Source organism: Benincasa hispida, chromosome 3 (assembly GCF_009727055.1).
Source record: "Benincasa hispida cultivar B227 chromosome 3, ASM972705v1, whole genome shotgun sequence".
NCBI lineage: Eukaryota > Viridiplantae > Streptophyta > Magnoliopsida > Cucurbitales > Cucurbitaceae > Benincasa > Benincasa hispida.
The window spans coordinates 35,971,871-35,997,483 of NC_052351.1; the positions used below are offsets into that span (position 1 = coordinate 35,971,871).

Genomic DNA, 25,613 nt, shown 5'->3' on the forward strand with positions numbered 1-25,613 from the left:
ACCAAGGGGACCTCATGGACCTGTAGCTTGAAGCTCCAACAGTACGTGAATAACTGACTAAACTCTTTAGTCATGAGATCCACCATCCGTTAACTGTTGGTCACTGCACTAAAGACCGACAACTGCACTCTTCACACTACAGATATATTTCTGTGTTCATATAACCAATCAACAGTGTGATAACCCTTCATAAATCGCTCGTAAGTACAGTTTGGCCAATTTACCATTTTGCCCCTGTAGTTACATCTAACTTCTTAAGTACCACTGATTCCTCTAATGAACAATAAGTCATCGTCCTACTATAACTGAGTTCTCTCTTCCAAAGAGAGGGTGTGGCCACTATGTTCAAGACTCGGAATCAGCCCTTAAGGGAGCAATTTATCTACTTACCCCTGCTTTGGGAAAGGAGTGAATTTCGTTTTGTGTAGCTGAGTTTCCAGCTCCCCAATCAGAAGAATCCCCAAAAGGGTACGCTTGTTGAGTTGGAAATCTTGCAATTCTCTACAACTCTTACCCATACTAATCAAAGGACTGCCCTTCAAGGCAGGAGTTCCCAACTCACTCAGAATTAAGGTCATATCATCTATGGTCATTTTAGTGAAACGTAAGTCTCAATTATCAACAACATTATATGAAGAGACTAATCATCTCATGATTCGGTTTTATATAAACTCTTTGTATAGGTTACCCCCGCTCGCATGTCTCTACATGAATGGTTAGGATCAGATTATTTGTAGCACTTTACAACACTTGTAAATACCGGTTTGAACCAATATTTGAATCTTATTCAAATATATATCTCTCATGTAATCTATAGTTTTAATATGAATCTCATTCATATTAATTTAACCTTTAGTTTTAATACGATTCTCATTCATATTAATTAATATTTGAATTCTATTCAAATATTTATCTCTCTCATATAATAAAGTATAATTTTGAATCCTATTCAAAATTAACTTTATATTATAATATATCCATCCATATACATTATATTAGTTATATCTTATACAATTAATTCTACTATTTAATTTAAACAATTCAAATTAATCTAAAGTAAATTGATTATTGTTTTACCTTCAGTGAGCTAGCAAGGAAATCTTATAGACTTATAGATTAGAAGCTCCAATGATACGAGATTAACTAATTAAACTCTTTAATTAATTAATTAACATTCACTAACTGCAGGTCACTCCACTAGAGACCTACAACTGCACTCTTCATACTGTAGATATATTTCTTTGTCCATGAATATAACCAATCAATAGTAAGTTAACCCTTCACGAATTGCTCGTAGTTACATTTGGGTCCAGTAACCGTTTTACCCCTGTAACTACATCTAACTTCTTAAGTCTCATTGATCCTCTAATGAATAACATGTTGATGGTCTTACCATAAATAAAACTCTCTTGGGCCAGTGAAAGGGAGTGAGTCCCATTGTTCAAGATCCGGTGTCAACACTTAAGGGAGCAATTCATCTACATACCTTAAAGATGGAAAGGAGTGAATTCTATCTTGTGTAGCTATGTTCCCAGCTCTCTACTCGAACAAATCCCCAAAATGGTAAGCTTATTGAGTCAGTGAGTCTAGTCACTCTCATCCATACAGATCAAAGGACTGCCCTCATAGACAGGAGTTCATAACTCACTCCTATGGTCATCCTATGAAATGTTAATCTCCTCAATCAATCGTGTTATGAAGGGAGATTAATCATTTCTCGTTCCAGTCTTATATAAACTCTTTCTATAGGATACCCCAACTCGTATGTCTCCACATGAACGATTAGGATCAAATTGTTTATAACACTTTACAACTCTTGTCACAATTACAAAATGGGTCATATCTATAATATCATCAAGATAAGGCACCCAACCTTATCCATATACTACAAACCATTTAGGTTATTAGTTAAACATGATCCATTTGTATGTCAACCACATACATGTTTAAGTTACATAAAAATAACTTTGGATCTTTCTTTAATGGATTAGTGCATATAATAATAAATAATCAACGATTATTTCAAATAACATATAACTATGAGGTTTTATGGCATACATCCCAACAAAAACAATATGTTAGCAAGTATATTTTTAATAACATTATTTAGTGTATGTATCACACGAAATGAGGAACAAATTTTTATCTATTCTCTAATGATAGACACTGATAGTAATTTATCACTGATAGATAGTGATAGAATACTATCCCATCTATCACTTGCACTATCACTTGGTCTATTACTTGGTATAATAGAATTTCATATTTATGACACAATATAATACATATTTTGATAGTTTGTTATTTATTTGAGCATTGTCATTACACACATGATTTCCATCATTCATTAATCTTATTTTAACACAAAATTGGTAAAGATATCAATAAGAACTTTTATATATAAGAATGAAGTTGATGACGTCATTACAAAGAAACTAAACACAAGGAAACTATTGAATGTCCCCAAAGGGGCAAATATAAGCAAACTAGTAACTAAACTTAGTAAAATTTCTACAAAGAAATTAAATACAACAAGGTATTTCCACGAGCAACTACATTACAACAATTTTTGTCACTAACCAAACGTCCACTTGCTTGAGAGCTTCATCACCTTAGTGGATTTGTGCAAGACCTAATAAAACACAACATTAAATCTTAATTCGACACTGTGAATCAGTTCAAACTATAACAAAGAGTTTTCAAGAGTTATAAACTAGGTTCAACATTTAAAAAGAGTTTGAAATGATCTAAGTGAATCTAGAGTACCAAAAACTAACAGAACAATCTTAAACTTTAATTCAAACACTCTGAATCAATCCCAAACTATAAGAAGAGAGTAAGAGTTAAATAACATACCACATTTTTGCATCGTGAAGGAAATTTTCACGACCACTAACTCTGAAAATCAAATAATAAAGAATACTTGCGTTGAGAAACTTAACACAAAAGGTCAAGTTTAATAAATTACTCTTTCAAGAAAGTGAAACTAAACAAACAAGAAGTATATAACAGAGTACAAAAGTAGTCTCCCATATTAACATTACACTTGTGACAAACCTTGGCAACTTGAAATTTATCAAATCTAAGTCATTGACAAAGCAAACATAAGAATAGAATTGTAGAAACAAATCAAAAACTAACACACCAATAAAAGTTACACATAAATTAAATATTTCACTTTCAACAAGGGACAAATGTTAACAGATTACGGAAAGAAGTTAAGCAAGCTTTAAATTCTAGTACCTTATTGTTGTTCAAAATCACCTTCCTCTCATGATCACAGCTCAAAATTTTAGTACCTTAGTTCTTTATTAAGCAAACTTGAAATCAAAAGAATACAAAAAACCACCTTCTCCTCCAAATCTTTAACAAGTTTCCTATAAGAAAACGAATATATCAAAAGAAGATACAAACATATGAACAAATTTAAACATGGACATTCATAGGAACAATAAATACAATGGTAATTCATCGCAATAATTATCATGATTGATCATTACCATAACCACCACCTCTTTACGGCCTATACACAAGTAGTAAGATTTAAAAGGGAAAAAAGATGGCCAGAATTTAAAGCATTTTGCAGCAAACTTATTCACGAACCGCCAGACTGTGGATAACATCTTTATAAGAGATAAATAATAATTTTGTTACAAGATAAAATTTTGCAATAATAATGTTGTTACAAGATAAAATTTTGCGACTAAATAGCTTTGCAACAAAATTGATTTTTAGTTGCATAAATGCCTTGCAATGAGATTGTTTTTAGTGACAAGTTGCGAAGTTTTTTAAATTCATCGCAAGCTATGACATTTGTTAACAAATCATGGCAATAGGCATTTACCGACGGAGCTTTAGTGATGTTTCATGCGATGTTGATTTTTTCATCGTTTTTTTTTTTAACAATTTTATCATTTAACAATGTTTTATTTTCGTAAAAACGGTATTTTTTTTTTAGTGTATATTGAAAAGAGTTGGAGTTCAAACTATAACTTTTTAGTGAAATACATAGGGCCTTAACCTTTAAAAGGAAAAAAAATTGAATCTTAATATATTAACAAATTGATTTAAACTCACACTGCACTAAATCAACCATATAAACGTTACTTTAACAAATACACTGAAAAAAAAATGCTCTTGTAATCGGATGGGCATGATAGCTTTGAAAAAGATAGATTTCCTATATTTTGTTTAATCTTAAAAATGAGTACAATAAAGCTAATTCTAACATTAGCGTAAAATTAAACATGAACAGTAACTCCTAATTATTTTATTTTGTTTCAAGATGTTAGACTGTGAAGGGTAACTTTGTAAATAGATCGATTCAACTATAATCAATTTGATTTCAGTATATATATATATATATATATATATATATGGTAAGCTAAAACAGAAAGTGTTACTATATTCATAATCATGTGAAAAAACAATTAATGATATGTGTAACTGATTAACCCTAAAGTTAACTAGAAAACAATGTAGGGGAGAGACCTTGAAAAAGAGCAGATAACGCGTTTCTTGCCGAAAGTATCAACACAACTCAGTGCAATGCATGCATGCAACAACAAAATCCATAAAACATTATAACGGCAATGCCATGACAACGACGCGTTCCATTTTTCCGTAACGACACCGTGGACTCAAAGTAACATCTTTATAGAAATGATTTTCATCTCTACTGTCCATTTTAACGCCCGCAGAAGTACTTTAAAAGAAATTTATTTCAATTAAGAGCTGAATAACCTAAGTGTTTAATTCACTTAAGACATGTATTTCTCTCCCATTGAATGAGATATTATTCATGAGCTTTTCTTTCAAATTTTACATCAAAGTTTGATTATTATTATTATTATTATTATCATTATTATTATATTATGAATTTAATTTCAAATTTTAAACACACTCCAGCATATTAATAATAATTTCAATATCATCATTTGAAGTTTCTAGAGTACTTTCAATTTTACATTCATATCCACTTTTGTTCTGTAATTTCTAACAAATAATCGTCAGAAAATTCATCTCAAAACGTTGATCATTTTTATATCAACGTTTGTTGTTTGTTGTTTTTTTTGTTTTTTTATGGCCGGGGGAATGGGTTACCTTCCTGTCTACGGTAAATGGGTGTATGGATGCAAATCGTGCCACTCTTGAACACCATCGCACCTGGCGCCGCTGTCGCCGGAGTTATATCCCGCTGCCGCCGCACCCGTAGTCAATGAGGGGGCTGCATAAGAATCCCCAAAGAACCACTCATCGGCCGCCGCAGATTCTCCTCCTGCTCTGGTTCCTGTGACGGCGACGGTTTCTTTTCTTGCATTACTGAAATCTGAAGAATTGCAAGCCTCCGGTTTCGAGATCCCCAGATTCCGAAACGAGCATGGGTTCAGTTCTTGGCCGTGATCTTCAAGTGCGATTGGAGAGGAAACTCCCCTGTATTTTTCAATGGCGGGATTGTTCTGTCCTGGTCCAAATAGCATAGCTAGCCTTTGCTGCTGCAGTTTCCAGTGAAGGTCTTGGTTCATAGAGCTCAACGATTCGATCGAAGACGCGAGACTCGTGTCCACATTCAGTGAATTAACAAATCCAGTGGAAGGAATGAAGGAGTTCACGTTTCTCGATTGATCGGGAGAAAAAACTCCAAACTGATCATAGAGACCCGTCGTCGGAGCAGAGGAGAAAGACGAATTTCGATTTCCATCAAATTGACCCGATGAAAACCCATTGACGAAGAAACCCAACCGGTTAATTTCCGGATTGGACGAACCGGAGTCGTCCTTGGACGACGACGGAAGCCTCAACGATGACGAAGACGACGATAATTTGAGTTTCTTGTTTTTTCGGCAGCCGCCGCCGACGGGAACATTGCGCAACGCTCCACCTTTGGTCCAGTATCTGCGGCAGGTCTTGCAGAAATACCTAGGTTGAGTTAGGCTATAATTGTTGTAGTAACAGAATTTAGTGTTGGGGGAATCGCAACGAGGGCATTTGAGTGGCTGCTGATTATGATCTGAAGTGGGTTTTGGCTGAGCAGTTTTCGGCCGGCAACCACCGGGCGGTAGTTTTTCCGGCAACATTTGAAATTAGCAATCGAAACAGAGGAAAGTGGGGAAGAAGGAGAAGAAGAAGAGGGAGAAAATAGTTGAAGTGCTGTCGGGGTTGTTGAGTTTCGTAGTGGAGATGGCAAAGAGAATTAAATGTTGGAAGTGATGCATGGGAAACAAGAGAGGGAACAGAAAAAGGAAGGTGGATGCCTGCCTGTGATTTTCATCAAAGAGGAACCTTAGCTAAGCCTTCTGTGATTTTTAAATTAAATGCCACAACTTGGGGTTTCTTTTTTTCTTTTTAACATTTATCAGCTTTCATTGGAATCTATATTAAATTAAATATTAAACTTCATAACCGAGATAGAGATAAATATTAATCCTCATTCAAAGTTAATGAATTTATGATAATTCTACTTCTTGTTTTGAGATTCATTGAATCATCCAAATAATTTTGGTGAACTTGCTTCCTAAATTACTTCTTGGACTGTGCGTTTCAAATTATATCATTTTTTTTTTAATTTTTAATTATGTTTAGTTTCTTTGGATAAATATATTATTTAAGTTTATTTTTTGAGAAAAATATATTATTTTAGTTTATAAACTCAATCCATTTTGTTTGAATTCAAATATGATATTTATATATAATTATCCAAATTTCATGAAAAATGTTAAAAGTCCTAGAAAGTATTCAGGTATATATTAATAAGCATACATGAACAAGGTAGATTGATATTAAATTTCTAAAAGGGCTAAGACAAATTAAGAAACATTGAAAAAAATAGCTTTTTTTTTAAAAAAAAAATTAATTATATAGTTTTCAAATTTCTATTTTTCATATCACCAACAAAATGTATAATAATTAAGTTGGTTTATTGCACATTTATTGTTAACCAAAATCTCCACCCAAAATAAGTAAGTATTATGTTCTTAATGAAGAGCATGGATCAAATGATCACCTTAGATCGAAAGTCCAAATTATTTCGAATAAAAAATATTAGTTAAGATTAATTACATTTATTTAATATAAACAATCTGATATGAATTAAAGATGCAAAAATATATGTAAGACTTAGTATGGGTTTGAGATATCATTTATGGATGACTATAATTGCTTTCACTTATTAAATATGTTTTTAGAAATTTTCTATCAAAGATTTGTTTGATAAATTTCAATTTTAGATTAAAAGCATCAACTTGATCGAATATAACTCAATTCATGTTAAAACATTATACCTTAATCTAACCATCAAAGATACTATTTAAATAAAGTTTTTAGATGAAATATTTAAATTTTTCCAAAAGTAATTATATAACAACGTATTTTCCCTAAAACTATTTTTAAAGCGGTATACAATATCAATTACACTATTCTATATATATACATATATAATCAAATACGCTATTCCATAATTACATTTGCTTTAAAGAAAAAAGATTTATAGAATTAACTTACATCACTACTAATATTTTACGAATGTCCTAAACTTTTATTTTATTTCATAGCTAGATTTTTGGATTTTTTTTAACAAGTTTAACCTCGTAATACTCTCCCTATTATTAATGGTAAGTAATTTTGTAATTAAAATATTAAAAATAATTAAAAACATTGTCAACTATTTAATTTTTTGAATTCAATTTGACATTAAATTAGGTATGGAAACTTATGAAAGATTTGATTTTAGAAGCTTGTTTCTAAATTGGGAAAGATTTAATTGTAGATGATTTTTTTATAATGCCAATGAGGATGAAGTATGGTTTACAATCCTAGAGACTTGATTCTAGAAGATTTTCATAAAAAAAAATTATTAAATCTTCATTTTAATTACGATATGATCTTAAATTTCTTTTTCATAATTTTTTTTTTACAATAATTTAGTTTTCATAATTATTTGCTCTCTTTCGTTTTTGTATATTTTTTTTCTTATATAATTATGTGTATATATAACATATTCGTATATGCAAATAAATTAATATATACCGACATTTGTCTTATATTATATATATGTGTTTGTGTCTGTGTTATAATGTAATCAATATATGACACTATATATGGGTTGAATTGTTACAAAACGAGACCAAAATAATTACCAAACGGTAGCTAATATTTCGTGTATACATGAGTATATTTAAATTATATATGTTAGAGATATCATAGTATTCAATTACAATGTGTTACACGTTACATTCTGCTGTATATTTTATAGATTTATTTTTATGTCTTCTTAATGTCAAATATTCTAATGTTACATTAATCTTTTTTATGTATATCTATATAGGATGTTAGATATTTAGGCATCACACTGTATATATACAGAATGTGCTTCAACGTTTTGTTTAAGTGCATATAATCTATATTGTCATGTATATCATACATACACTCGTATATTTCAATTGTGTTTGGTATATTTCAATGTTCCAATTGAAACTATTTGTGTTCATATTTCTTTTTTTTTCTAGAATTTTTTATCTTGGTAGTACAACTTTAATGATATGAAATCATTTGTAATATCTCTGAATAATCGGTCGTATAAGTCTGATGAAGTTGACACTCTCACATTTTCTTGTTTGACATGTTTAACTTCTAGAATTTATTCTTTATCCTATAAAATTTAATTTGAATATATAGGTAAGTATTATATTTATTTTTAGATTTACATATATATTTATAATAAACTTAGATATACACCAATATATAGCATATCACCTTATGTATATTACATTTTATAGCAATGGTTTATGAACCTACTAAAATAGTGAATTCGAAAACGGTATACTTAAACAACAACATATACATTATACCAAAATTGTGTAAATTGTTCTTCTAATTATTTCAATATAAAATTGAACAGAAGAAAATAACTAGGGTATATTCATAATTCAATAAATAATCAATCATTATATAGTATTATATATATGTATATCACACATTAAAAAGTATGAACTACAATATAAAATTTAGCATATCACTTGATGTATATAGTTACACATTTATGGGAATGATTTATGACCTACTAAAACAAGAACATGAAAATGATATATAAACAATAGTATATACATTATATTAAAATTATATATTATTCTCAATGATATTTGAAAAGAACAAACCAACAAAGTTTATACAAAGTTATATATATATATATATATATATATGTAGCATGTTTTTTCTTAAGAGTAGATGAAGAGAAAAAAATTGTAAAAACTACTATGGTCTAAACATACAACCATAAAAATCAACCATTTTCAATTCTCAAAACCATAAAAATTGTAAAAACTACTGTGTGTGCCTTCTTAAGAGCGGAAGAGGAAGAAATTTTAGAAAATCTACTATGTCCATACAATATTCAACCAAGATGTTTTATAATTGATTTTTTTCTCTTTTTTTTTCCTAGATATTGATAAAGAAACAAAGAGATTCGAAGAAGAAACAAATAGAATAGAAAATATACCTTGAATATTTAAGAACAAAAGCGAATCGATTGTTTTCTTTGAAATATACCTTCTTTGCTGGAACCCTAGTTTGATAGAGAGGAAGGAAGAATAGTGTTGATGGAGAAGAAGGAAGAATCGATTTTTTTTTTTTTTTTTTTTTTTGGACAAGATTGAAAGTTTTCAATTGAAGAATGAAGAGGGAAGTTGCGGTTTTGCACTTAGAAAAGAACTATTTTTTCCTTTTTATATGGAAATTAAATTTTAAATCCCTTAGATGAGAGATGAAATGTTTTTTTTTCTTTTTGTTTTATTTTGTAGAAAAAATGGGGAGGCCTTAATAATAAATAAACCCTAACATTAGTGAAAATAACAAGCTCTTTAGGCCATCTTTGTAGAAAATTGGATGTAAATGACATTTATGTAATATGAGGCTATAATTAAGGTCTTCTACGTAGAAAACTCAATAAATAAATAAATATATATATATACACGCTATTACTCCCTGCCGCTTAAAATAAGGAAGGACAATGAACCCTAAAATTTAAATGTTAAATTATAAATAATGTTTCTGAACTTTGTATTTTATGTCAAAAGTAACTTTGAAAATTTCAAAAGTTTTTAAAATATTCTTGAGCTTTAGAAAATGGTACAAAGATGCCGTTAGATTCGATGCAAACCGTTAAAGCTTTGTTTTAAAAATACCCCGAACTTTCAAAAGTTTTAAAAATATCATGAACTTTAAAAAGTTTTAAAAATACTCTTAGCTTAAAAAAAAAGTTAAAAAATAGCTTCAACGTTAGTATATGAACAAAAATCGTTAATAGCTCAATGCAAAAATATTTTTGAAACTAAAAAAAAAAGTTCAAAAATGCCCATAACATTAAATATGATGAACAATTTGTTTGAAGTTTTTTTAAATTCGAAAGTTCCAATTTTAAAAGCAAATTATAAAGATATTTTCGTTTTTTTTCATTTAGATACTTTTATTTCTCTCTCAAAATTTCAATTCTTGATTTACACCAATTTTCTCAACAACCAAAATTTTAAGTTAAAATATAAAATCTCACAAAATTTCAAAAGTAAGATCTTCTCGTAGAACATACCAAAACGATAAATAGTAAACAAAAAAAATGTATTTGGCTATTAACACATACTCAACTACTAACGTATAACTTTGTCAAAACATTTAAGTTGTTAAATCTCATGGTGCTTCCTTTATTCTCTTTCTTCTTATTATAGTCTATATACCTTAATTGAAGTGTGTAATTTTATTTATTTAGTTATTTTAGATAAACAAATGTCAAATGATTAACAAAAAGGGGAATAAAAGAGTATTGAAGAAGGGATGAGAGAAAAAAGATGAAAAATAGAAAAGTAAAATGGTATTAGTAGTTTCTATTCATATAACAATGAGAGTGTTTCTGAATTTTTTTTTTTTTTAAAGTTTAAGGGTATTTTTAAAATTTTTGAAAGTTTAAGGTATTTTTGACACAAAACAAAAACGGTTCCATCCAAAAACTAACGGTAATGGTATTTTTGAACTCATTTTAAAAGTTTAAAAATATTTTTGAAATTTTTGAAAGTTCAGAGTATTTTTGACATAAAATACAAAGTTTAGGAATATTTTCTATAATTTAGCCAAATTTAAAAATAAAATTGTTCAATGTTCGTATAACCAACTTTAAATTTTATTGTATAAGTTATAGAGGAACTTCACACTTCCTAATTAACCTTATTACTTGAATTGTGTGAAGTATAGTACCTTGAACCTAACTTAATTAGTAGTTAAAAGTTAAATCTCTAAAACTCCTATGGCATAGCTAGTTGAGATGATATACCCATATTCACAAAATACCATCAAATACTAAGTTATTATTTTGACATTTTCATACATGCTAAATAGACCATAGTAACACTAACAATGGATGCATTATTTTAATATAGTTAGAGAATGGAGTGATGTAATATTTAGATACATTTCACTCTCATTACATACGTAAGAAAAAAAAATAAAATATGTAAAAAAGTAAGAAAAATTTATCGGATAAGAAATTATGATTGAAGCTGTTGGAGATACTTAGAACATGAAAATATAATGGTGAATAGTGGAAACTTATACATTATAAACAAAATAGCAGAGTTCTCGAGTAAAGGTGGTGGCTGTTTTGTTTTTGGTAAGCCCAGCAACGGCAGAAGAAATTAATTAGAGGAGCAGAGGTTGTGAGACTGTCACTTCCCCGCATCTTTGTCTATTTCCTTTCTCATGTACAGTTTCTTTTCAACCCAATCTATGTGTCCCCCCGCACCCCTCTCCTTCTCTATTTATATTGGACCAACTTTTACACACGCCTTAGCTCTGACGATGTTTTTCAACTCGGTTCATTTTAGTCAATAAATTTTCAAATTTATTTCACCTTAGTTTATGAATATTCAAAATGGTTATTTAAGTCCGTTCAATAAGTACAATTTGATTTTTTTATTTTAAACTTTTGAAAATTGAGCTTAAAAATATTTTTGAGGAATGCTCCAAGTAGTACTCAAAGCCCACGGGCAAACCAAGTCTAAGAGAAAATAGGAGGCGATATGGAGAAACATGAGTTCTTAAATGAAAAGAGAGCATCGAGTTCTAGGTTGACCAACCGATCAGTTGGTAAATATATATCAATCAGAAACTAACCAAGTCACACTCGATTTGGTCCTCTTCAGCTTCGAGCACCACAACCACCTTAACGGCGTTGGAGTTAAAGGTAGTGTGCATTAGAAATAGTTTCATTCAACGACCCCAGAGGGAAAGAGTAAGTAATCTCCTAGGGAGAGCCATGACCTTTACTTTAGCCATTGTACTAACTTAGACATTAGAGTGTGGTAGGCTCGAGACCACATCAATGTGATAAACTTTTTTCACATATGTCAACTAAAAAAACGAGACCAAACTAGGAGAAGTGGGTAGGCAAATAAGCTCATGAACGACTTGCGACAGAAATGAATACGTGCGAGTTTCCTGCACCAACAAATACTATTTATACTTATAAATGTTTATGTTTTGTTATTATTTTCGGTTGTTGTTTTAGAAAATAAAGTCAAATTTTGAAAACTAAAAAAATAGTTTTCAAAAAAGTAATTATGTTTTTTGAATTTGACTTGCTAGGGAAGTCAAATGCTTCTTTAACAATATGAAGATCGTAACTAGAAAGTTGAAGGAAACAAACATAAATTTCAAAAACAAAAAACAAAAAATGAAATCGTTATGAAACAGAGTCTTAATTACTAAACTTTTTTTTTAAAAAATATGGTTAAAGTACAAGTGTAATCTACGAACTTTAAGATTTGCATGTATTCAGTCCCTAAACTTTCTAAAGTGTATCATATAAAAGTTTTTGAATTTTTAATTTTGTGTCTAATAAGTTTTGATATACTAATTATAAATTCAAATTATATATATAATATGTAACCCTCAACGTTCATTTTTGTGTCTAATAGATCCGTGAATTTAATTAAAAATATACGTATATCAAATTCATGAACTATATATATATATATATATGAATGCATATAGTTGGATACTTTTGAATATATAAGATTGAAGAAGTTGGCATAAAAGGAAGAGAGATAATCTTAAAAGAATTTTTTTTTTTTTTTATTATGAATGTACAAGGTTGGATACTTTTCATAGAATATTTTTTCACTCTCTCAAGACACACTTGCTCACTTTTTACTCTAGGTTTCTCTCTAACTCTCTTGCTTTTCTTTCTCCCTCTCTTTGCTTGCTTGGCTTACAAATGGAGCTACATCTCCTATTTATAAGTATGAGATCCTTGGAGTCCAAGCAAAAGGATCTCTCTAGATTATTCTTGGATTCTAAATATCTAGATATTTCTTTGTTTATTCTTATCTAAAGGGATACTAGAATTCCTTAAACCTAAGGTTGTTCTAGAATATTTCTAGATTTTTTCCTTTGAGATATTTATTCATACTACAACATAGTTCTAAAAAAACTAATTTACATATTTATTTCATATGGTAGATACTTCAAGAACCTTCTAAACTAGTTAGTGTTGCTATATATTTTAACACTCCCCCTCAAAACTAATTATTCTGGATCATTTTGTAGGGATCAAAGGCCTAACGCAGCGGAAGAAAACACAGAACCAATACTCAAAATTAGTTTAGGAATTTTAAAATACAAGTACACAAGGAAATTCAAAAAATTACAGAGACCAGAACTAATTACAGCCTACTGTATTATTCCTAGGTTAACCAATCATTGGGAAAATTTCTACAGAGAAAGGAAATAACTACTCACATTCGTTGACAACTCAGAAGAAATGACCAATTATCCAATTGGGTTGGAATTCCACGAACGCCTCCAATAGGCTACCTCCCTATTCTCAATGAAGTGTGGTTTGTAGAACAAAAAATGAATACGAGAAGAAGGAGGAGAATTTTGACAGATAATTTTTCTAGTTACAGAACCTTTTTGTAAAGGATCAAACACCTCCTACAGAACGTTGTTTTGCCGATTTTGATCAAAGGAGAGAGAGAGAAACGTGGAAGTAACTCTCTACATGGGAGTTAAATTTTAATTAAAATTAAATAAATAAATTTAATAATTAATTAAAAAAAACTTAATTAATGATTTTATTTAAATCATATTTAAATGAAACATCTCTCACATAACCTATAGTTTTAATTCAATTAATTTAATCAAATCAAATCAAATCAAATTAAATCAAATAAATTAAATTAAATAATTACCAAATTAAATATCAAATATTTAATTTAACATACAAATGAATCATATTTAATTGTATTTCTCTCATAACCTATAGTTTTAATGTGCATCTAATACTCATTAATTTTAACATATAGTTTTAATATGAATCCAATTCATATTAAATTAATATTTGAACTCCTTCAAATATTTAATTATCTCGTAGATTAATTTTGAATCATATCCAAAATCAATTTTATATTATAAAGTTTAATCAAAATATAAACTTTATATTATAATGTATCATTGTATATTATATTATTTCCCTAAGTAAATTTGAACATTTCAAACTCTATTCAACATATAGTTACCTCAATTCCCTTTACGAGCTAGGAAGGGACCTTATGGACCTACAGATCAAAAACTCCAACGATATGAAATTAATTGACTAAACTCATTAACCAAATTAATCAATATTCATTAACTATGGATACACTTCACTAAAAACCCACAACTGCACTCTTCTCACTATAGATATATTTTTGTGTTCACTGATATAGACCAATAACAGCAAGTTAGTTCGTTACGAGTGTTCGTAACACCAACTGGGTAAAATTATCGTTTTACCCCTGGGTTACCTTTGTATCCTTAAGTACTAGTGCTTCTCTAATGAACAACCTGTTTATGGTCTAACCATTAAACAGAAGTCCCTCTCGGACCAGTGAGAAGGTAGGGTCCTTTGTTCAAGTCCCGGAGACATCATTTAAAGGAAACACTCATCTACTTACCCTAAAGTTGGGAAGGAGTGAAATCTAGGGAAGGAGTGAAATCCATCTTGTATTATTATATTCCCAGCTCATCTCTCGATCTTGTCCTAAAAATGGTAGGCTTATTGAGTTGTTCGAACTGGCCACTCTCAGCCATACAAATATAAGGACAATCTCTTGTGAACAGAAGTTCATAATATAGTCAGGATTAAGATTAAGTTGCCTCGATCATCCTATTGAAATAGAAACCTAACTAGTCAATTGAGTTACATCTAATGGTTACTATTTCGCGGTTCAGTCTTATGCAAACGCGTTGTATAGGATACCTCCATTCGCTTGTCACCTACAAAAACACGTTTGATCATTGCATTTGTATCAAATACAAAGTAGGTCGTATTGATAGTGTTACCAGGATAAGATACCCAACTTTATCCTTATACTATAGACTCTTTAGGTTGTATCTTAAACATTGATCCCTATATCTCTCCACATACAGTTCAAGACTCATAAGACAACCTATGATGCTAGTTTATTGGATTTAGGATTATTAAGACAAAAATAATACGACACAATCAATAACACTTATTAAAATAACATCAATAACTCTTTATTGATGATAGTCAATATTTACATTTACTATCTACAAGTTTTAAGGTATAAAACCCAAAAAACTCCCACTTGAACTGAAACTCTAGTTAGTTGAATGTACATAATATCAATAACCCAAAACAGCGGGAATGGTAAATAAATACAATAAACTAAGGCATCCATATACCCATTACACATCTCCCACTTGTCCTAGATTATACAATGTACATGTCTCGCAGACCTAGACTCTCTAGATGACTCTCGAACACTTTAGCCAAGAAAACCTTCGTAAATGGATCAACAATGTTATACTCCATATCAGTACCCATTCGGTTTGGGCACTGACACATCCAGCCAGTCCCAAAATGCAGATGGTGAGAATTTGGACATTTTGTCACACCACTTTCCTCGTCGCTCCCCTATCACTGCATTTCCCCACACCATCCATTAACTTTGATGAACTTAACGACTTTCTTCGCACAGAGATCAACTACCAGTTGTGGCCTATCTCTCAGTTTGTTCATCAGCAGCAACACGATGTTTCCATGATCCACTAGCATATGTACCACCAGAACCAATGTGCCCATGAATACTTTCAATTCTTACTTTCCAATCTCCAAGAGGTATTAGTGCACCTAATTGTTGGCCCAACCATTCTACCTCACCTTTGTTAGCCTCTGTGATTCCAAGATGAAGAAGGCTCTGATCCCAAACGCAGGTATTATGCAGGTATGACCCACTTTATAGTATTACAATTGTTGTAAAGTGCTACAAATGATATGATTCTAATAATTCATGTAGAGACATGTGAGCGAGGATATTCTATATAAAGGAGTTTGTATAAGATCGGATCACGAAATATTTAGTCTCATTATATAACGTTGTTCATCATAGAGACTTACATTTCACCAGGATGACCATAGGTAGCATGACCTGATCCTGAGTGAGTTGTGAATTCTTGCCTATGAGAGCAGTCCTTTGATTTGTATGGGTGAGAGTGGCCAGATCGTCGACTTAACAAGCCTACCATTTTGAGGATTCGTATTATTTGGGAGCTAGGAACATAACTACACAAGAAAGAATTCACTCATTCTTCTATGTCGGGGCAAGTAGATAAATTGCTCTCTTTAAGCCTGATTCCAGGGCTTAAACAATGTGGTGTCACACCATCTCCTGGCCTGAGAGGGATTTGATCATATTTGGACTGTGATTTATTGTTCATTAGAGTAATCAGTGGTACTTAAGGAGTTAGATGTAACTATAGCAGCAAAATGTTAATTTTGGCCCAATTGTACTTTAGAGCAATTGTAAATGGCCATCGTAATGTTGATTGGCTATATCCAATGGACACAAAATTATATCTGTAGTGCAAAGAGTGTAGTTGACGATCTTTAGTGAAGTGTCCGTCAGTTAATGAATGGTGAATAATTTAATTAAAAAGTTTAATTAATTATTCATGTACCATTGAGCTTCAATCTATAGGTCCATGAAGTCCCCTTGGTTGCTCAAAAGGATTAAATGAGAATCAATTTTGAATTCATTTGAATTGTTAAATTTATTGAGGGAATTAATTATATGTGGTATAATTGATTAATTTTAATTATATATGATATAATTCCTATAATGTATTTGATACATTATATTAGATTGTGAGAGGAAATAAATATTTGAATATGATTCAAATATTAGTTATATGAATTGGATTCATATAATTAAATTTTATGTAAATGTGATTTATATTAAAAACCATTGGTGAGATAAAATTGAAACTATAGACTATATTGTATTTGATACAATATTAAACTATAGGTTATATGTTATATATGATATAACATATAGTTATATGTGTATAATAAATTATTATTATATATATATATATATATCCTATATTATTTAATTAATTTGAATTTTTTAAATGAATTGTTTAATTTATTTTTGGGAGGGAATTAACTTCCTTCCCCTTTTTTTTCTCTCCACCCACGTAAATGGGTAGTTGTGTGGAGAGAGGGTTGCCTTTTCTTCATTCTGCAAAACAGAGACTAGAGTGAGAAATGGTTGGCCGTCGGATTCATCGTCGTTTAGGAACCCGTGCCTATGTAAATAAAAATGTGTATACACCGAACTAACCCCTTATACTAATTAATAATACAAGTAGTAAGTTCAAGGTCGAACCATAGAGAGCCGAATATGGATTTCTAAAATATTGGAACTTGTAGGAAGTAACCAAAAAGGTGAGAAATTCTTAAATAAATTGCTAGAGAACAAAAAGTGCGCAACCTAAACGAATGTAAAAATTTATCAATAGAACAAATACTTAGCTTGGTTAATTATAGTTTAGTTCATTCCTCATCAATTCTATCACAGACCAATCAAAAGGTGCGTGAGAATATTCGAATTAAAACTTAGCCTACTGAATTAGAATTCTAACCGGTAGTCCATAAAATCAAGTTATAACAGAAAAGCGAGAATCCTCAACCAATCAATCAATCAATAGGCATTAAGATTCAAGGCAAAGCCAAGCTAATTAATTGATTTTCATTGTCTAACCAATTAATTGAGTGGGATTTATCTAAGTTAGAAAGTAAATGCTTGCTAATTGGAATCCCAAATTAACACAATAAACTAACTTAACTCATGCTTCTAGGTGACGACTACCTAACGATTACAAATTAGGGTTAATCAAAGCAATCAATTAAACATGCACAACTAATTTGTTAGATTATCCCATACACAAAAATTGAAGAATATGCTCAAGATAAATTCTCATAAATTCATAATAAAAACTCACAAAATTACAATACGAGTCTCAAGAATTTAATTGGAATCAAACTAAACTAACAAACCCAAGCTAAGTTTTTACCCGTTAGCCTCAAATCATGCTCGAATTCAATACAATTGACAAAAAGAGAGGAATTTTTATAGAATTTTGGTGTAAAAAGTGAGCTAAAACTAAGCTGGACAAAACGACAGAGTTCAAGAATCGGTGTACTTGGGGAGGATGTAATCGGCTGACCCAAATTATTCTTTTATAAAACTGCCGCAACGTCGCAATACTAGGAAGAGCGTTGCAATGTTATGGTTGAGCGTCAGGTGGGCATTGCAGCGCTAGCTTGACGATGCGTTGCGTGCGCGCTGGGGCTATGCATCTATCAAACCACGTAGCATTGAAACGCTCGGTAGGAGCATTGCAATGCTGCCTATTTTGTCTTAGAGCGTTGGAAGGCAGCATTGACGAGCGGTGCGACGATGGCATTGGGGCATCTCTAGAGCGTTGCAATGCTTGGGGCAACATTGCAACGCTGCCTTGCATTCGAGCATTCTACCTTCTAGCATTGAGCTAGCGTTGAACTTAGGCTTATTAGGAGCATTGTAATGCTTAGCAGGACAACATTCTTCACTCCTTCGTCATTTAATCAATTTAGCTCCTAACTTCGTCGTTTTAGTGCCTTTTTGTCCCGAATGCTTAATCTGACTGATTGTACACTCGAATCCTACAAAATGGTCAATTTAACCAAATTAAGTAGCTAAACAACCCTGAGTTAAGCAGAAGAAGATAGCATATTTCCAATGCTACTAGAAAGATACAGAAACGTTGTGTAATTTTCAAAAAAAAAAAAAAAAATCTCAATTTCTTTCTTTTCCTCAAAATAAAAAATAGCTAGAGCCCACTCCTCTTGGGTTCTCATCCTAGAGAATACCAAGGTTTTCTTGTGGTGGTGCCAAATTGGCCAGTTTTATTTTCTGTTCGTAAATTTCATAGAGAAGGGATTCATGAAGATTGTCATCAAAGGTGAGGTTTACTGTAACCTTTTATTTTTAAAGCATGTTGTATGTCTTTCATTTTAATGCATACTTTTTTCCTTCTTCTCTATAAATATTTCCAATTCTAAAGAATTGGGATCTGGGAGATTCGCTTCCGCTCAAAGATCCCTTCAATGTGGATCCTTTAGATCCTCCACCATAGACTTAAATTTAAGGGTGTAATTTTAGGAGTTGTATTTCTTCTATTCCTTTTTTTTTTTTTTTGTGATTTAATTCTGTATTCATGCATTATATTTCACTTTTATCTAATAGAATGAATTCTCTGGTTGATTGTACTCATGATTTTGTATTTATCTTTTCTTTACTTGTTATCCATTATGCCTTTTCCTTTTGAAATTCTTTTTTTATTTGATGCTTTCATGTGCTAAGAACAAACTTTTCAGGAATGCGGTAAATGATGTTTGAGCAGAGGTTTATACATAATAAAACTTAGACTGTCAAACTTTGAAGAAGCTACTAAAGTGGGGTGAGCTGTGCAACTTTTAGTTAGTAGATGTGGTGAATTATAAGTATTATGGATACTGAACTTTCAACGCCAAGGTAGGCAAGCGAGCAAGAGAGAATTTCAAAAGGATAATGCATAAAAGATAACAAGAAAAGAATCTATGAGCAGAATAACAATTGGTTCATACTTTAGAATTCATGTGGAGGACATAACCATGTGTTGAAAAGTGTTAAATGATGGAGAGGACTCTTCTGTTGAAACCATGCACTGAGGGGAATTATTATCGCACTCACAAGGAGCGAATGCACACCACATCCAAGAAAGCAGTCAAAAATCCAAAATAACAATAATCAAATAAATAAACTTAACTTAACTAGGAAAGCAAGGTAAAGATAAAGTAGAAGACGTCCCTGGAGAAATTGGAGTGAAGCTATCACAAGGAGTCTTCCATGTAGGAGATTGATCTCAATTGCTCAGGTCAAGATACTTGTCCTGACTATTAGAGCTTCTAGCATTTGATGGCCGTATGTTGGTTGGCATGCGCCTAAAACTGCTTTTCGCTTGTGCGACAGATAGCCTTTCTATCTTGGGGTCGAAATTGAATTTCGGCGCATCGCCTTCACTTAAATATCGTTTGCAACTTGGTTACACAAGCCACAATACGCCCAAGACTTAAAGGGGCGCCTACAAAAACACAAAATTTAACAAACTATTAGCTGCCAAGTCCCCGGCAACGACGCTAAAAACTTGGTGCTTGAAAAAATGAGAGGAAAATAAATATGCATCTTATGTTATGCGTTGATCTCCATGCATCGATGGTCATGCGTTGGACTAGAAAATATACAATATGCGTTTAAACATGTATGTGATGACCATACGTTCCTGCCACAAGTTTTCTCTCTTTCTTGCCATGTATAACGAGAACGCAAGTTTCTTGAGATGATCTGAATCGAACACAAGGACTTGTAACTCAATGTTTGTGAAGTACTGTGTTTGAGGCAATCAATAAAAGTAAAGGATTATGCGCTACTCCTATTCCTAGCTAAACAGATTGAGCAATGGAAGTTTTAACTGTGAGAGTTGGTAGAAATGTGGTAACTATTAATGCGTAATAATATGCATGAAGAAATAGAATTGTGGATAGGGTAAATTCACTGCGACATTAAGCTTGGTCGCAAGGGTAATCCCAGCTCACCACACTAACGCATCGCACACCTTTCGGTGGTCAACCTCATGCTTATATCTCTATAACACATGGTTGCGTTGAGCATAAGATAATTTCTATCTCTAGGAACACTGCTTACTTTGCTTAGTGAGTTCCACTACTTACCCTCTCGGGCAGAAGTTATAGCTACCAGCTCATAGACAAGCATTACAATAGCCTCACACTAAATAAAGAGGAATGACTCGTTATACTCACACAACGTACACCTCTCGATGGGTTGCTACATGTGTCATATCTCTATGCCGCATGATTGAGTATGCGATAACTCTTGCAATCTACACTTAACTCTTTGCAATGGAAACAGAAGATGATAAAAAATAAGATGAAGATGAAGATAGTGTTGAAGGAACTAAAAAGATGCATTGATTACAAAATGTATTAATGTCTTAAGCCAAAATGTAATACAATACAGAGATAAGAAGAAAGATGGGAGGCTAGATGTAAGTAATCTTTTACTTCCATCAGATGTATGTCAAGACTGCCGGTGGTTCCATGGATGGGTGGTGGAGTAGTCTCTCTCAAGCTCTATCTCTAGCGAAACTTCAGTCGTCACTCGGAATGGGTTGTGGAGGTGAAGAATCCTCAAAGAAAATCTTACTCATGTTCTCATCTGTGATAACAAGGATCTGCCTTAAGGCAGAAGCTCGGATGCCTTGAATTTGAGCTCTAAGGCTCTATTTATAGAGCTCAATCGCTGATAGCATTGGTGGTCCCTCTTTGAATCACTGCCATTTATAACGCGGTAGGTGAAATGTCAACATCATCTTATCCTTTTGATACTCCTAAGGTATGCGTTCATGCTTGTTTTTCTGAAGTACCAACGCATTCCACCCACCTTGTGATCAACCCTTTATCACGGTTATTACTCTGTAACCGCAACATCCATGCGATGAACGCATGCGATCAACTTTGCGATGGTCTGGGATTCAACGCATGCGATCGATTCCTACGATAGACATTTTGATGCAGAATAACGCATAATATTGGGTTAGTAGAGATTTTTAGTGCTGATCGATGCAAGCTCATTTTTCACATGAATTCTTAGTATTATCAACGCATATTCTATTTGTTAGCCCTCATAATTCTAAATAAAAGACTACAATAGCTTGTATTTCTACCAACTATCACAAACGCATTACAAGAAAAGGAAACAAAAATAATTTTGAAATGAGTAAAAGATTTTTGAGTGGATGCTTGTGAAAGAAATCAGACATGAGGATTTTCATGAGTAGTGGAATGATTGTTCCAAATTCCATTTGAAATTGAACATACATAATTACAGTACAAGAAACGGAAACTTACAGATTATCAACAAAACAAAATTACAGCATGCTTAACAATAAAATCAAGGGATAACAAATACATACCTTTGAAGACTCATGCTTCAAACTTCCACGATCACGAACGCTCGTTCAGTCTCTAAGATAGCAACACACGAATGCTCAAACATAACTACTACAACACAACACGATCAATCAGCAAACACGAACTCCACGATCTCCAAGATCACGAACCCAACGAACAGCCTCCAAAACCTTGAACTCAGTCGAGTTGAGTGAGGACACCACCACAATGGCTACCTTGGTATTCTCGATTTGAGAATCTAGAAGTGTGCACTCTATGTGGACTTGGTTAGAGGAAGAACAATCGTGTAGACGATTGAGCAAGTGAGAGATAAGAAGAGGTCTATCGTATAGACGAATGCTCAATCGTTTAGATGAAGGCTGCCTATCGTACAGAAAATGCCCTGCGATCGTTTAGCTACGACCAGCTGAGTGAACTATCGTATAGTGTCACTCCACAATCGTTTAGTTTCTCTTTTAGCTATCGTTTAGTGAATCCAATTCACATGATAGCAAATCGTGAGTTTTTCCGAGAATAGCAACCCTTCTAAAATTAGGAAAATATTTTTCATTTTTAACTCACGGTTACCGTAAAACCACCAATAACCTCCCACTCAATTGGTTACTAGAGAAAAAGAGATAATTATCCAATAATTAATATTATTATAAATATATATGATAACCAACTTACCATATTATATTTATAACCTATAGTTTTAATATTTCATCTCATGAAACATATAAACCATAGTTCTATTTCTATTTTATGGTACTTAATGTAAATCTCATTTACATTAATCCTCCATTTAATGTATCTCATACATCACACCGATCATATCATATATAATCAAAATTCCTTTTGTCAATTTGAACATTTCAAATCAACTTCAATAACTGATTTTCAACTTGAATCCATTGAGCTACCAAGGGGACCTTATAGACCTGCAGCTTGAAGCTCCAACGATATGTGAATAACTGACTAAACTCTTTAGCCACGGGATCCACCATCCGTTAACTGTCAGGCACTCCACTAAAGACCGATAGCTACACTCAACTTACTACAGATATATTTTGTGTCCATATCAACCAATCAACAGTGCGATAACCCTTCACAGATTGCTCGTAAGTACAGCTGGGCCAATAACCGTTATGTCCCTTTAGTTACATCTAACTCATTAAGTACCACTGATCCCTCTAATGAACATAAGTCATAGTCCTACTATGACTGAGTCCTCTCTTCCAAAGAGAAGTTATGGCCACAATGTCCAAGACCTAGAATTAACCCTTAAGGGAGCAATCTATCTACTTACCCCAGCTTCGGGGAAGGAGTGAATTTCATCTTGTGTAACTGAGTTCCCAGCTTCAAAATCAGACAAATCCCCAAAAAGATAAACATGTTGAGTTGGCAATCTGGCCACTTTCACCCATACTAATCAAAGAATCGCCCTCATGGATCAGAGTTCCCAAAACACTCAGGATTAAGATTATGCTACTTATGGTTGTTTAGGTGAGATGTAAGTGTTCGCTTACTATCGTGAGATGCTTTAGGAGTGTATAAAGTAAAACAGATTGGAAGAATAAAGTCTAAGTGTTGTGTTCTGCCTTGATGCGTCTGAATGAATGCACCACGTTGAGGCGTTAGTATTATGCACAGAAAGCACACAACTCCTTATAATAACGTTCAAGTTTTCCTAGATTAAACCCAAGTATAAATCTAATCTAGGTTCTTGGCAAGTCCAGGGTCGATCACAGGGATTCAGTTTCACTAACACAGATTATGCGTTGTACTTGCAGTAGGAGGTTTTTCCTAAATAAATGTGAAAGATGTATTATTTACACTAACATGTTATGCCTGTGCAAGACAATACAAAAGAGTTGAGTGGAAAATAAAGGATCATGTGAAAGTGGAATTTAAGTAGGTGGACGCGCCGGTTAAAGATAATTACACACAACTAATGTAATGTGGATGAAATGGAATGGGTTGCTTATCTTTCTGTTCATGCGTTAGACATCATTCAACACATCTCAATGCGAATAACATACAAGCATATCCCTAGGGTGCATGCGTCTAACTTAGAATACAAGAAACACCAGTAAGTCCATCTCTAGCTGTACTAGGCGTTCTACTTAATGCGGCTTAGCTATTCTTTCGAACAAATAAGTAAAGAAGCTTTCACCAAATTGTCAAGTTGGTTTAGGCATTGGAACAGAATTATGCATGAAGTATTAATGCTTTCAACATAAACAGAAGATAAACAATAGCAAAAGTGATGATCAAATATATGAATTTTATAAAAGATCAATGAGTCTTTACAAAGAACTATATTTAATCAAAATGAAATGAAAATGATATTAAGAGAGAAACTGAGTCAAGCCAAAGAATACAATCTCTTGTAGTTCTTTGGCTCAATCTTGTTGTGTACAATCACTTTAAAGAGCTGAGGACAAAGTATCTTTCTCAAGAATAACTTTCTCCACTCCCTGGCCGGCGGTGGTAATGGTTCTCAGCTCCTTCGATCGTCTTATACCTCAGCATAGCTTGTACAAACTAAAACTAAGTTTACAAATTTACAGAGAGTATGGAGCTTCTAATTGTCTCCACTTTCAATTCTGGAGGGTCTTCAAGTATTTATAGGCGTTGGTCTCGTCCACTTGGAGAATAGGCTGTATTTAAGTCCATTCCCTGGTCAGCATTAAACTCCATGTCTTGGTTGGCCGCCTGACCTCTGGAAGCTTTTCAGATGCCGCCTACTGCTAGAAGTTTTTCAGACGCTGCCTGTTGCAGGTGTCCATGCTTGCAAGTGGTGATGTGACACAATCAGCCCGGAGCAATGAATCTTCTATACGTTGAATTCCCTTCGACGCATGGCTCATGTGTTAGCACGTTTCCTGCGGCACTTGTCTAATGCGTTATTGTCAGTTCGTGCGTAGAAATCCTACAAAGTAGTGCGTTAGCGCCGCGATTTTTAGTGATAAACTTCTTTTACATGAAATTGCTATTGTTTAAGTAAATCCATGCGTTTCTATTAAAAATGAGGAGAGTTTATCATTAAAAACCCTAATTGTTCTAACTTAAGAGCAAAGATAACTTGTATTTTTACAAGTTATCAGTAAGTCTCAAGTATCAACGACATTATTTAGAGAGTAGTCATCTCGTGGTCCGGTCTTATACAAACTTTTTGTATAGGACACCCCCGCTCGCATGTTTCCACATGAATGGTCAGGATCTACCATCT

At 32.5% G+C, this 25,613-nt stretch overlaps 1 protein-coding gene across 3 annotated transcripts; it reads right to left on the minus strand.

Annotated features, from left to right (window-relative positions):
- Positions 1-2,380: 2,380 nt before the first annotated feature.
- On the minus strand, positions 2,381-6,323 carry LOC120072896 (dof zinc finger protein DOF5.7-like). Of its 3 annotated transcripts, XR_005480618.1 has the most exons (4): positions 5,104-6,322; positions 3,244-3,377; positions 2,857-2,898; positions 2,381-2,632 (listed from the first exon to the last, which is right to left on the minus strand). XR_005480618.1 is itself a non-coding variant. In XM_039025428.1 (2 exons), exon 1 carries the CDS (start codon positions 6,075-6,077, stop codon positions 5,112-5,114), a length of 966 nt encoding a protein of 321 aa, XP_038881356.1. In that variant the 5' UTR covers positions 6,078-6,323; the 3' UTR covers positions 2,381-2,632; positions 5,104-5,111. The 3 variants fall into 3 exon arrangements, 1 of the variants encoding a protein (XP_038881356.1); XR_005480619.1 differs by lacking the exon at positions 2,857-2,898; XM_039025428.1 differs by lacking the exons at positions 2,857-2,898; positions 3,244-3,377 and having other exon boundaries at positions 5,104-6,323.
- Between the last annotated feature and the right edge of the window lie 19,290 nt (positions 6,324-25,613).

Coding starts and splice junctions, on each gene's coding strand:
- LOC120072896 (XM_039025428.1), bottom strand. CDS start 6,077: ATGTTGCCGGAAAAACTACCGCCCGGTGGTTGCCGGCCGAAAACTGCT.